Here is a 12,791-nt window from a genome sequence, read left to right as displayed (position 1 = left end):
ACTGGTATTGCAGCTAAACACAATTAGGTGAATGGAAGTGAGCTGCAATACCACACACAAACTGTGGACAGGTATGGCGCTCTTCTAGATTGATCTCATTTTTGTAAATAACAGCTTGAACTTGAACCTTTGCCTTTTGTCACCATCAGCAGGGATAATGGGAGTCATCATCAAACTACATAAGCAGGAAGCTCTACAGCATATACATCAGTTGTTCTTACTCACATCTATTTTTACTTCTCAAAAATGTCATCACCACAAAAATGCCAAGATAAATTAAGACCTTTCAGTCGCTCCGGTAGTCTATTACTCCTGATGCTAATTCCACTTACTATGAATTATTAGTTTGTACAAAGGAAATTTAGCATAAAATGAAGGAAAACATATCCTTAAAGGGGCTCTCCACTTTGGGCAATCCCAAGGGTCCTTTGATATCAGGCAGGCCATATTGGGTCCTGCTGCTGGAATTCCCAGTGATCAGCTGTAATTTAGGGGGAAATCTGGCTGTGAATGTTTAAATCCGCTGCGGCACCCCCACAGGGGAAAGGAAGCATTGCACAGTGTCCATTCACGTCAATGGTATATACAAGTAGAGCGGGACAGGACAGGTCCTCCAGAGTGAGAGATGCTCTTTACAGCTGCTTTCTACTCTGGCCAAGAGATGAGGGTCCTTAGGAGAGGACCTCCCTCTAATAACTCAGAATTAACTAATAGGCCGCATTAAAATGGGTTTTCTAAACCAGACAGACCCCTTCAGTATATGTTCACACATATAGATGTAAGGAAAGGGTTTTCAGCACCAGAAAGTTCTACAATAAATATTTTCATGCTCTAGGTAGAACAACGCTGGGCTACTTCAAGAGAATTCGGCTAACAGGATGGACATCCATAGGGGAATGCAGGAAAGGTTCCTCAGTGCCAAGATATATGAGAGATCAGAGATCTACTGAGCACTTATACCACAATGCGGTGCATGAATAAAACTTAACTAGCAAAACTTTTCTCAAAACTTTTCATATGTCATAAAAGTTTAGATTATTGGTGGTCTGAACGGTACAACCCCCACGATCCCTAGAACAAGAGGAGAGAAGTTTATGCTCTCTCTCCTTATTGCATGAGACGGGCACCATAGAAGTCTAAGGGCCCATCTTTATTCTGTCCTTGGCAGTCAGGAGAATGCGATGTGCACACTTCTCTCCCCTCGTTCTAAAGATCAGTGGAGGTCTCCGTGCTCAGACCTCACTAATCTAAACTTTTATATGTCTCTATAACATATTAAAAGTTTTCTGAAAAGTTAGTGACCTTTTAATAGTAACTACTCTAGTGGTCTAAGGTAGTGTAGGGGTTAATGGCTTTTACCAAAGTCACTGGGGGAGATGATGACGGCTTACTTGCTGGTCTAAGGAAGGGATTAAACACTATTTCCCTGGCAGCCTAGGGTTCCGGTTAGTTTAAAGTCTTTTATTTTGGTGGTCTAGAGTACTGGTGAGGTACAAGTTTATATTCCTGGGGGTCTAGGATACTGGTGAGGTAAAGGTATATTTCCAGGTCTAGAGTACTGGTGAGGTACAAGTTTATATTCCTGGGGGTCTAGGATACTGGTGAGGTAAAGGTCTATTTCCAGGTCTAGAGTACTGGTGAGGTCAAAGTCCATTTCCGTGGTGGCCTAGGGTTGCGGTTAGTTTAAAGTCTTTTATTCTGGTGGTCTAGAGTACTGGTGAGGTACAAGTTTATATTCCTGGTGGTCTAGGGTACTGGTGAGGTAAAGGTCTATTTCCAGGTCTAGAGTACTGGTGAGGGCAAAGTCCATTTCCGTGGTGGCCTAGGGTTCCGGTTAGTTTAAAGTCTCATATTCTGGTGGTCTAGAGTACTGGTAAGGTACAAGTTTATATTCCTAGTTGTCTAGAGGACTGGTGAGGTAAAGGTCTATTTCCAGGTCTAGAGTACTGGTGAGGTCAAATTCCAGTTCCCTGGTGGTCTATGGTACTGGTTAGTTTAAAATATATTATTCTAGTGGTCTAGAGTACTGGTGAGGCTATAATACATTCTCTTGATGGTCTAGGGTACTGGTAAGGTTATATTTCATTTCCCTATTGGTTAGGGTACTGGTGAGATAAACGTCTATTTTCCTGGTGGTCTGGAGTACTTGTGAGGATAAAGTCCATTTCCCTGGTGGTCTAGATCAGTGTTCTGTAATCTATAACTCTCCAACTGGTGGGAAACTATCATTCACAATTATCAGTAATATACAATACTGGATGTTGTAGATTTCTGCAAACTAGGGATCTGCATGTTGCAAACCACTGTTCTAGATGTACCTTTTGAAGCTACAAATGCAGTTTTTGGGACTGGCTGTTATTTCTAAATCATTTGATAATCAGCAAGTGACTTTTTATAGTGTCACTTGCTAATTATCTTAAAGGGGTCCAGAAGGGACACATTTTCTAGCACAGTAATGCTAAGAATGAGGTGGAAAAATAAAGGTATTCCTACTCCTCCTCACTGGTCCTCACTGCAGGTCAAGATCATTTATAGCAGAAATGTTGCCCCACTGGACCCCTTCAGATGAATCCACTAGAGGTGTGGCTATGGTCACATGTATTGGGGCAGTTTCCCTTTAAAAAAACAAACAAAAAAAAAACTTTGTTTAATAATTGGCCAGAGCACCCATTCCCATTGACTTTAGTATATGTGATGTGAATTCTTTCACTGATTAGAGTTTCACACAATGCAGTCACCAGCTCCGCACCATCTGTTCCCGAAACTTGCAATGTGTCAGGAAAAAAAACTGACCAAGAATATATTTTATAGAAATGTAAATGGCAACAAAGTTTTCCTCCCTTGTTAACTTTTCACATCATCTTCGATTTGACATTTGCAAATATGCTAATTTACCAAAGATCTTCACCTCGGTAATTGAAATGGCGGCAATCATGTCCATTTACCCAAATCAGAGAAATTCCAGGGGAGACGAGACGACTTGTGTCAGACATGAACCTGGGAGTGAGGAGGACAGATTCGACACTTTGACGCGGCACAGGCCGAGGTCTCTGCAGTGTTGCCTATGAGCAGTAATTGCCTGTAGGAGACAATTGAATTCTTCCTCCAGCCTCCCCTCTATCTTGACCTCATTTGCAGCCATTGGCAAAAAAAACAAATGGTTAACGGCAGAATTGTGATCATTTTATGAGACGCTCAGGAGCCGAAGAGAAATTAATTTATCCCTTTGCTTCATTTTTTAATTCTGAGCCTCATTAGTGTCAGATACAGCATTCCATAACTGAAGGCATTTCCATGGTTGAATCCAATTAGACGTGCCTCACGTTGTCCTGAAGGTAGAACTAGGAACTTTCCAATTGTCTTCCATCACATCCAACTTCACATAATTCCTCATTCTCACGAGGTGCTTATGGATGATGGGGCATTCTGAACTACTGCGTGTTTGGATTTATACTTTATACTTCGGCTTTATACCTGCTCAACAAGTCAACTCTTTTCATTTCAGCAACTCAGGGTTGGTATTGAAGTGCCAATGTTGTCAAGGAAGACCCAATCCAAAGAGAACATACCCCGTCCCCCTGACATTGGTGGTGTTACAAAGACATTTCACTTGTGCCGTTGTTCTGCGTGCTGAGGCACCGGCCTTCTTCTCCTACGGTTGTGTTCAATGGCTGTTCATGGTGCCACTGTTCCATGCGTTCTGGCCTCGGTTAGTTGCTATGTTAATTAGTGCCTATGTGCTTGTATCTCCTCTCAGTTCTCTATTGCAAGGGTTAATCATTCCCTGGCTGTGTGTGCCTCTATCTGCTCGTCTAATGAGTCTGCCATATAGTTCCTGAGTTCTGTTTCAGTCTGATATGTGTTTCTTGAGTTCTGTGACCTGCCCTGGTTGTGCAACATGCTGTGCTTGAACCTGCTGAGATTCTGTCTATGTCCTGTGTCTGAATCATTCTAGTTTTGTCCATGTCCGAATTCTGATCTAGTTCCATATGCCTTTACCCTGTGTCTGTACTATGCATTACTTGCCCTTGTCTTGGTTTTGGATGTGGAGCTTAATCCGTCTGTTAGTGTGTGCCGGCTTCTGTCTGTATTGCTGTAAGAGTTGTGTCTGAATCGTGTCCTGTAACGACAGTGTGAGCATCTGGTGCTTCCTTCTGTCTAGACCAGGGATGGACAAACTGCGGCTTTCCAGCTGTTGTAAAACTACAAATCCCATCATGCCCTGTTGTAGGCTGATAGCTGTAGGCAGACTGGGCATGATGGGATTTGTAGTTTTACAACAGCTGGAGAGACCTAGTTTGCCCATCCCTGGTCTAGACGTCATGACCACTGCTATCCAGTATTTGCTGTCTGTACGAGGTCCTATGTTCTGTATGTCTGGTTCTTGAAGTCTGGGTTCATGATTGTTCTATCTGCCAGCAGCCTAAACCTTAACAAAAATTTATTTTAATGCTGGAATGGTGCAATTGATTTTGAAAATACATGATACATTAGTGTAGCAGTAGTTTTGGAACACCTTTCCCCAAGACAGGACATCAGTGTTTGACTTGGATTCACCTGTACTCCACCTGGTTTTGACTTAGTGTCTTGTCTGTGCCTCTGGTGCTTTGCAATTGTGTCTCTGACCTCCATTAGTCAGCTGACAACTAAACCATGACTATTCCAAAAGGGAGCAACCTTGTGGCTTCCCTGCAGTGAATGCCAGATTTCTGTATAGAGGTTAAAAGGTGTAAACCAAGGTCCTGCCAGGATAATGCCCTTAGATCTGCCCAATGCCAGACCGGTTAGTTGGCACAGTGGTTCCATATCCATTGTCCAGACACCTATCCATAACAGGTGACATATTGGTGCTGGCATATCAACTATGACACGTGAGAATTAGCACAACATGGGAAGAGATTACATGGATCCAAAATATAGTTACCGTTGGTTATGTGGCCACCAAAAAAGTCAAGAGCTGATTCAATTCCTTGATGGGTTTATTTTAGTTGGAGACTGGATTTTCAGGAATTTTGGAGAATAAGGCACCAAATTAACGAGATGTTACGATATCCATGGGAATAATGTGCTTGTATCTGGATGCACTTGACCCTTGCCAGTAAGTACGTAATTAGCATTATGTTATGGAGTATAAATGACCACGCTGAAGCTTTCTCCTACCCCTCTCAAGCCAGGTCTAAGGATCTAAGTAGATGAAGCTTCTGGTGCTCTAATTTGGAAACCTAAATAAGATCCCACTATGATCAGCAGGTGGAAGTGATTGGTGGCCACTAGTGATGAGTGAAGTCATCAATAATTCGATTTGGCTGCTTCGCTGAATTTCTCAAAGAAATTTGATTCGTTAAGAATTACTTCATCGTGAATTGCATTCCATTGTATGTAGTGGGAGCAGTGAGGGGAAACAGCGATCGCGCCGACCCCGGTCATTGAACTCCTCAGATGCCGTGTTCATCACTGATCACGACATCTGACATTAAAATTGAGGTCATTCAAGGGTTAATAAGGGTAAAAAAAAAATACATACTCACCTTATCCATTTGCTCACGAAATCTTGCGTGGTGATGTGATGATGTCATCACGTTATCACACTGGCTGGACGTGGTGACGTCATCACTGATGAGATTTCGCACAGTTCGTTTAATCAAGATAATCATGATGACCACTCCGTGAGCAAATGGATGAGGTGAGTATGTTTTTTGGGTTTTTTTACCGTCATTTCAGGAAAAAAAAAAAATTATTACCACAAAGTATGAGGAAATTTGGCTTTGTGGCGAATCAAAATTTTCCTGAAATTCGGATCCAGGTCAATTAGTTTGACTTTGATTCGCTCAACACTAGTGGCCACATATTTTTGTGTTCACTGATGTTCTTCAGAACAAAGGCTACACTCTTCAGCCTGTCCCAAACAAGGGATTGCACTTTAATAGGGAATTCTTGAGGGGTTGCCCTAAAGCGTTGCAATCCTTTCATTGTTATTTTAATGTATGACCCTTGAAATAGTCATCGATACGCAATTTGTTGCTGTTGTTTCCTCTTTAGAATATTTTATGTATACTTTCTGGCTCCTGGAAGCTTTCCATAATGCTTCCTTTGGGATTACAGGATAAGTGATGTTATTATACCGTGACGAGAATGTATGGGCAAATGTAAATTGAAGTAAGCATATTTCCCTCCCTTCGTGCACAGGTGGTGAATCCTCTCTAAAAACTTTCTTCTTGGCTTCTTCTCGTAAGAAATTCCAATAAACTTTTTCACAATTTTTTCCTTTTGTATTTTACACAGTCCTGAAAATACTCTCAGAAGACTAGAAACAAAAAGGGGGAGATAGGAGGACCAACAAAGAAGATGAATGGAGACCATCACAGAACTCATGAAGACAAGTAAGACCTAACAGATAGATCTTTCCAACTGCCATTTTTTCTAGGAATTGCCCCAACTTTAGGAGGTTGTCCTTTTTTCCCCCCCATATAATGGTGCAGCCAATTACTAGTCTCAGTGGTCTAGTGTGATACCACCAAGGCCAGTGATTTTTGGTCTTGTCGGAGACATTTTTGGTGGAGGATTGGCGAGGACTCTGACAAGTCCTTGATTTCCAGAAGGAAGTGTTGAGGTTGTATCAGGGTGGTGTTAATGACTCAAACTCGTCATGTTTCTTGTAGGACTAAAACTTGCAAATTGATTTTTGTTGCCTTTTTGGCCCATAAATTGCAACCCAATTTGTAAATTTGGCAAAACTTGACTGAGATCAAACAACTTTTCATCTTTCATCAAGCCAAATCGGAAAATACAAGGGTGACTGCAGCTACGAGATCCCATTATTTTAAGGAAGCTAAAAAATTAGGAGCTCTTTGCAGGGACCTCCTATAGATCTACCTTAGCTTGCAATGACCTTCTTGTGGCATGGAGGGAATGCTGTGGTCACCGAAGATTTTCCTGCCCTGATTATTTACATTTCAGCTCCATGACTTAAGACTTATTACTTCCAATTTATAACACAATTAGTTCCAATCATTTTAATTGCACATTTGCATAAAAACCCCTTTTGCAGGACATTCCTATGCCAAACTAGACATTGACGAATGATCATGTAAAAATGTGAAATGGGGCATATTGGGACTAATGGCGGTCTTATTCAATTTTTTCATGGACTCCCCCTTTAAATCCTCCAAGAAAGGTGAAAACAGCACAAGATTGGAGAAACATTCTGACCCCGACCGTCAATAATGGATTTCACCGATAATCTGCCGCCCAGTCTTTGTGTGAGGGTTCTCTGCTCCGAGCCCTGACCTGAAGGAGCTGAGTCCCTATTAGTTATTTAATTGAATTTAATATCTGAAGATCTAGGGCTGGAAATTGTATAATGCTGCACTGTACGAGTTCTAAATCTGCCTCCAAGAAGGAAGACGCTTCTAAAAAAGGTTCCTATAAATTATTTCAAATGCTTCCAATTAACATAAGAAAGAGAAGAATTCATTTGCTTTTCACTGCACTCGAGCGGGCCGGCCGTAGAGGGGATGTGGAGAATGAGCGGAAGGGGGGGGGGGGCAGGTTCGGGGAGGACAATGACTTTAAAAACCACATCTATAATAAGCCAATTAACGAGTCAATGCAAACAGATACAATAGTTAGAGGATCACTCCAGGCAAAACTGATGAGCAGCATAATGTGCATAATGGTCCAAGGGTATGACCACTATCATTAGTGTTGTATGAAGAGCAGTGTCAGGCCCCACCCCCGCAGAGCCTGCAATGGGCATAGCATGGTGTAAAAGGTTTGGAATTGACTTGTTATGAAGCAAGTATAGAAGAATTAAAACAAGGACAGCAAAGTTCAGTCCATTGTCCAGTCATCTGGGACCATGAAAAAGTCCCAACATGGATTTTAATCCATATTCTAGGATTAGATACAAATGTCTCCTTTCTTCCAGAAATAGCGCCACACCAGTCCACAGGCTGTGTCTGGCATTGCAGCCCAGTTCTTTTGAAGTGAATAGGGTTAGTGGGTTAGTGTTAGTAGACTTAGAGGGTTTGTAAGGTAAGGATTAAAAGGGTTAGGGTTAAGGAATATGGGTTATTAGGGTTGGTAGGTAAGAAATAGCAGAATCATGGTAGTAGAAGTAGGTTTAGCAGGGTTAGGGTTAGTAGGATAAGGGTGACTAGGGTTAGTAGGTTGGGTCTAGTAGGGCTAGGGAAAGTAGAGATATATGCATAGAGTTAGTAAAGCGAGGGTAGTAGGTTAGGGATATCAGGGATGGGGTTAGTAGGGTAAGAGTTATTAGGTTTGGAGGGTTATGGTAAGTAGGATAATCATTACTGCCATTAGTAGGTTAGCGATATCAGGGTTAGGTCTAGTAGGGTAGGAGTTATCAGTGTTATAGGTTTACGGTTATTAGGATATGGCTTACTAGGGTTAGTGGGTTAGGAATGGCAGGGTCAGAGTTAAACCTTCAAAGAAAAACTTCCAGCACGTAGTAGGTATAAAAGGTTACTTCGTCTTTATTCCATGGCACTCGCAACAATGAAGGTGCAGTGAGCAAAACCTCCCGATACCCCCCGTCAGATCGACATGTTTCGAACCATAAGGTTCTTACTCATGATCCGGGGTCAGAGTTAGTATTGTTAGGAGTAGTAGGGGTACATGCATAGAGTTAGTAAAGTAGGGTTGACTAGGGTTAGCGAGTTAAGGATGGCAGGATTAGGGTTAGTAGAATAAGTACTAGAATGGTTACATGCATAGACCTAGTGAACTAAGGATTACTAGGGTTAGTGAGTTAGGCTCAGCAAGGTTGTGGTTTGCAGAGTTGTAGTTAATTGGTAATGTAAAATGCACAATACATGGCATCAATGTCCAAGCAAATGTCACTTACGTCCCTCCGGGGTCTTAGTCTCTAAGTGGACGAGGTCAGCATCTCGGTTAGACACGGTCACAGTCCTAAAGGCACAAAAGAAAAAAAAAATCTAAGAAGGGTCACAGAAAAGATAATGGAAAATTAAAAAGTCCCACATGTTATCTCAAGGCTGATTTAGGTTGGTTTGCAATTGTATCCGTGTGTGTACATGGCATGTGTGTACAGGGAGTGCAGAATTATTAGGCAAGTTGTATTTTTGAGGATTAATTTTATTATTGAACAACAACCATGTTCTCAATGAACCCAAAAAACTCATTAATATCAAAGCTGAATATTTTTGGAAGTAGTTTTTAGTTTGTTTTTAGTTTTAGCTATTTTAGGGGGATATCTGTGTGTGCAGGTGACTATTACTGTGCATAATTATTAGGCAACTTAACAAAAAACAAATATATACCCATTTCAATTATTTATTTTTACCAGTGAAACCAATATAACATCTCAACATTCACAAATATACATTTCTGACATTCAAAAACAAAACAAAAACAAATCAGTGACCAATATAGCCACCTTTCTTTGCAAGGACACTCAAAAGCCTGCCATCCATGGATTCTGTCAGTGTTTTGATCTGTTCACCATCAACATTGCGCGCAGCAGCAACCACAGCCTCCCAGACACTGTTCAGAGAGGTGTACTGTTTTCCCTCCTTGTAAATCTCACATTTGATGATGGACCACAGGTTCTCAATGGGGTTCAGATCAGGTGAACAAGGAGGCCATGTCATTAGATTTTCTTCTTTTATACCCTTTCTTGCCAGCCACGCTGTGGAGTACTTGGACGGGTGTGATGGAGCATTGTCCTGCATGAAAATCATGTTTTTCTTGAAGGATGCAGACTTCTTCCTGTACCACTGCTTGAAGAAGGTGTCTTCCAGAAACTGGCAGTAGGACTGGGAGTTGAGCTTGACTCCATCCTCAACCCGAAAAGGCCCCACAAGCTCATCTTTGATGATACCAGCCCAAACCAGTACTCCACCTCCACCTTGCTGGCGTCTGAGTCGGACTGGAGCTCTCTGCCCTTTACCAATCCAGCCACGGGCCCATCCATCTGGCCCATCAAGACTCACTCTCATTTCATCAGTCCATAAAACCTTAGAAAAATCAGTCTTGAGATATTTCTTGGCCCAGTCTTGACGTTTCAGCTTGTGTGTCTTGTTCAGTGGTGGTCGTCTTTCAGCCTTTCTTACCTTGGCCATGTCTCTGAGTATTGCACACCTTGTGCTTTTGGGCACTCCAGTGATGTTGCAGCTCTGAAATATGGCTAAACTGGTGGCAAGTGGCATCTTGGCAGCTGCACGCTTGACTTTTCTCAGTTCATGGGCAGTTATTTTGCGCCTTGGTGTTTCCACACGCTTCTTGCGACCCTGTTGACTATTTTGAATGAAACGCTTGATTGTTCGATGATCACGCTTCAGAAGCTTTGCAATTTTAAGAGTGCTGCATCCCTCTGCAAGATATCTCACTATTTTTGACTTTTCTGAGCCTGTCAAGTCCTTCTTTTGACCCATTTTGCCAAAGGAAAGGAAGTTGCCTAATAATTATGTACACCTAATATAGGGTGTTGATGTCATTAGACCACACCCCTTCTCATTACAGACATGCACATCACCTAATATGCTTAATTGGTAGTAGGCTTTCGAGCCTATACAGCTTGGAGTAAGACAACATGCATAAAGAGGATGATGTGGTCAAAATACTCATTTGCCTAATAATTCTGCACACAGTGTATATGTGCTCCTATGTAGCGGTCTATATGGTTGCCTGTATGTGTGTATATGTGCCCCTATGTCGCGGTCTATATGGTTGTGTGTATATGTGCCCCTATGTAGCGGTCTATATGGTTGTGTGTATATGTGCCCCTATGTAGCGGTCTATATGGTTGTGTGTATGTGCCCCTATGTAGCGGTCTATATGGTTGTGTGTATATGTGCCACTATGTAGCGGTCTATATGGTTGTGTGTATGTGTGTATATGTGCCACTATGTAGCGGTCTATATGGTTGTGTGTATATGTGGCCCTATGTAGCGGTCTATATGGTTGTGTGTATATGTGGCCCTATGTAGCGGTCTATATGGTTGTGTGTATATATATATGTGCATCTATGTAGCGGTCTATATGGTTGCCTGTATGTGTGTATATGTGCCCCTATGTAGCGGTCTATATGGTTGTGTGTATATGTGTATATGTGCCCCTATGTCGCGGTCTATATGGTTGTGTGTATATGTGTATATGTGTCCCTATGTCGCGGTCTATATGGTTGTGTGTATGTGTGTATATGTGCTCCTATGTAGCGGTCTATATGGTTGCCTGTATGTGTGTATATGTGCCCCTATGTCGCGGTCTATATGGTTGCCTGTATGTGTGTATATGTGCCCCTATGTCGCGGTCTATATGGTTGCCTGTATGTGTGTATATGTGCCCCTATGTCGCGGTCTATATGGTTGTGTGTATATGTGCCCCTATGTAGCGGTCTATATGGTTGTGTGTAGGATGTGTATGGCTTGTCTCTATGTGTAGACCACTCTCCTCCTCCTCCTGTCTCCACCACCGATCCTCCCCACATCCCAGTAAAACCTCCCGATTTCTCTTCCTTTTCATTTAGCCGCAGTAACATTATTTTACGGTCTTATAATTCTCCCGTATTGCTTGATAATATAATGAGCATCAATCTTCCGCCCTCGCTGGCGCAGTTTTCTCCTTCCACCAGCTCCACTATTCTCCTGGACTTTGTAACAGATGAGATTGTGTTTTTTTTTCCAGAAGACACAATTTACATTTAAAGTCTGCTTTGTTATGACCTGATTTCGCCCCCTCTCTCGACATCTGCACTTAGCCCGCGAGTTGCAGATTCTTTAAAAATGCAGTTATTGCAGTTCTGCTGGATGCGAGGAGCTTTGTTCTTTCTCAGACTCGGTCCCCACAGAGGTCGGAGATGCACAATAAATAATAAGTTACTAGTCAGCCTCGCATGCCCATTGTTGATCACAAAAGACAAGATTACAGATGTATCTCGGCATCCGAACAGAACGACTTTACTTGGCAGCGGGATGATCCCCCGAGTGCCTCGCCAGCCAGCCATTTCATCTGAATAGTGCGAACCAGTCAAAGAACTGTGAAGCCAAGAATAAACCCACAGCTCCCAGTATATGCTGCATCTACGCTCATTCATTATACAGACCTCAGCGGGCTCACGAGACAGCGCTAAATCCCATTAACCCCTGCATCGTCTGCTTTTGCATAAAAAAAAAAAAGCTTAAAGGCTATGTGCATCTTTCTTCGAGGGCAGTGTTTTATGATTGCGTTTAATTGGGCTTCATCAAAAATGTTCAGCTGTTTTAGAGAAACAGGGGTTAAAAATCAGTCAGTTTGCAAGCCGACACGTGTTTTTTAATCCCGTCATCTGTATAGCTCTTATCTCTGGTCTCCTGACCTTATAAACACTTATTAAAGTCATATAATTGTCAGTTTAATAAGAATTGAGCTATAATGTAAGGATGTCATTTGCAATTCATTTTCATACAGCTGCTTCATTATAGACCTTTATGTCTCCATGGTGACAGACTACAAACAGATCCTGTAGTCATGTGTTTTTCTACTGTCTGTAGGGTTATCAAAAAGAGGGAGCAGGAGAGCTCACAAATGGAAAAGACACTGCAGTGCATTCTACATCATTCTGAGTCTTATACCTGTACTGTGACATCACTGTGAGCATTATCCGACTATTGTGACATCACTGTGCACAGTACTACATTAGTGTTATAGTGCATCATTCTAAGTCTTATCACTGTACTGTGACATCACTGTGTGTATTATCTCTGTACTGTGACATCACTGTGTTCATTATCTCTGTACTGTGACATCACTGTGTTTATTATCCCTGTACT

At 42.1% G+C, this 12,791-nt stretch overlaps 1 protein-coding gene across 2 annotated transcripts in view; it reads right to left on the bottom strand.

The window, feature by feature from the left end:
* The window catches only part of SORCS1 (sortilin related VPS10 domain containing receptor 1), a 647,341-nt gene that overhangs the window by 221,901 nt on the left and 412,649 nt on the right, over positions 1 to 12,791 (bottom strand). For both annotated transcript variants that reach the window (XM_040436033.1, XM_040436034.1), the window contains exon 6: positions 8,867 to 8,931. In XM_040436033.1, coding sequence (XP_040291967.1) covers positions 8,867 to 8,931 — 65 coding nt within the window. The remainder of the gene's footprint in view (positions 1 to 8,866; positions 8,932 to 12,791) is intronic.

The sequence above is a fragment of the Bufo bufo genome, chromosome 6 (genome assembly GCF_905171765.1).
Source record: "Bufo bufo chromosome 6, aBufBuf1.1, whole genome shotgun sequence".
NCBI lineage: Eukaryota > Metazoa > Chordata > Amphibia > Anura > Bufonidae > Bufo > Bufo bufo.
Note: the sequence above shows the minus strand (reverse complement) of the source record. Positions and strands in the feature narration are given on the sequence as shown.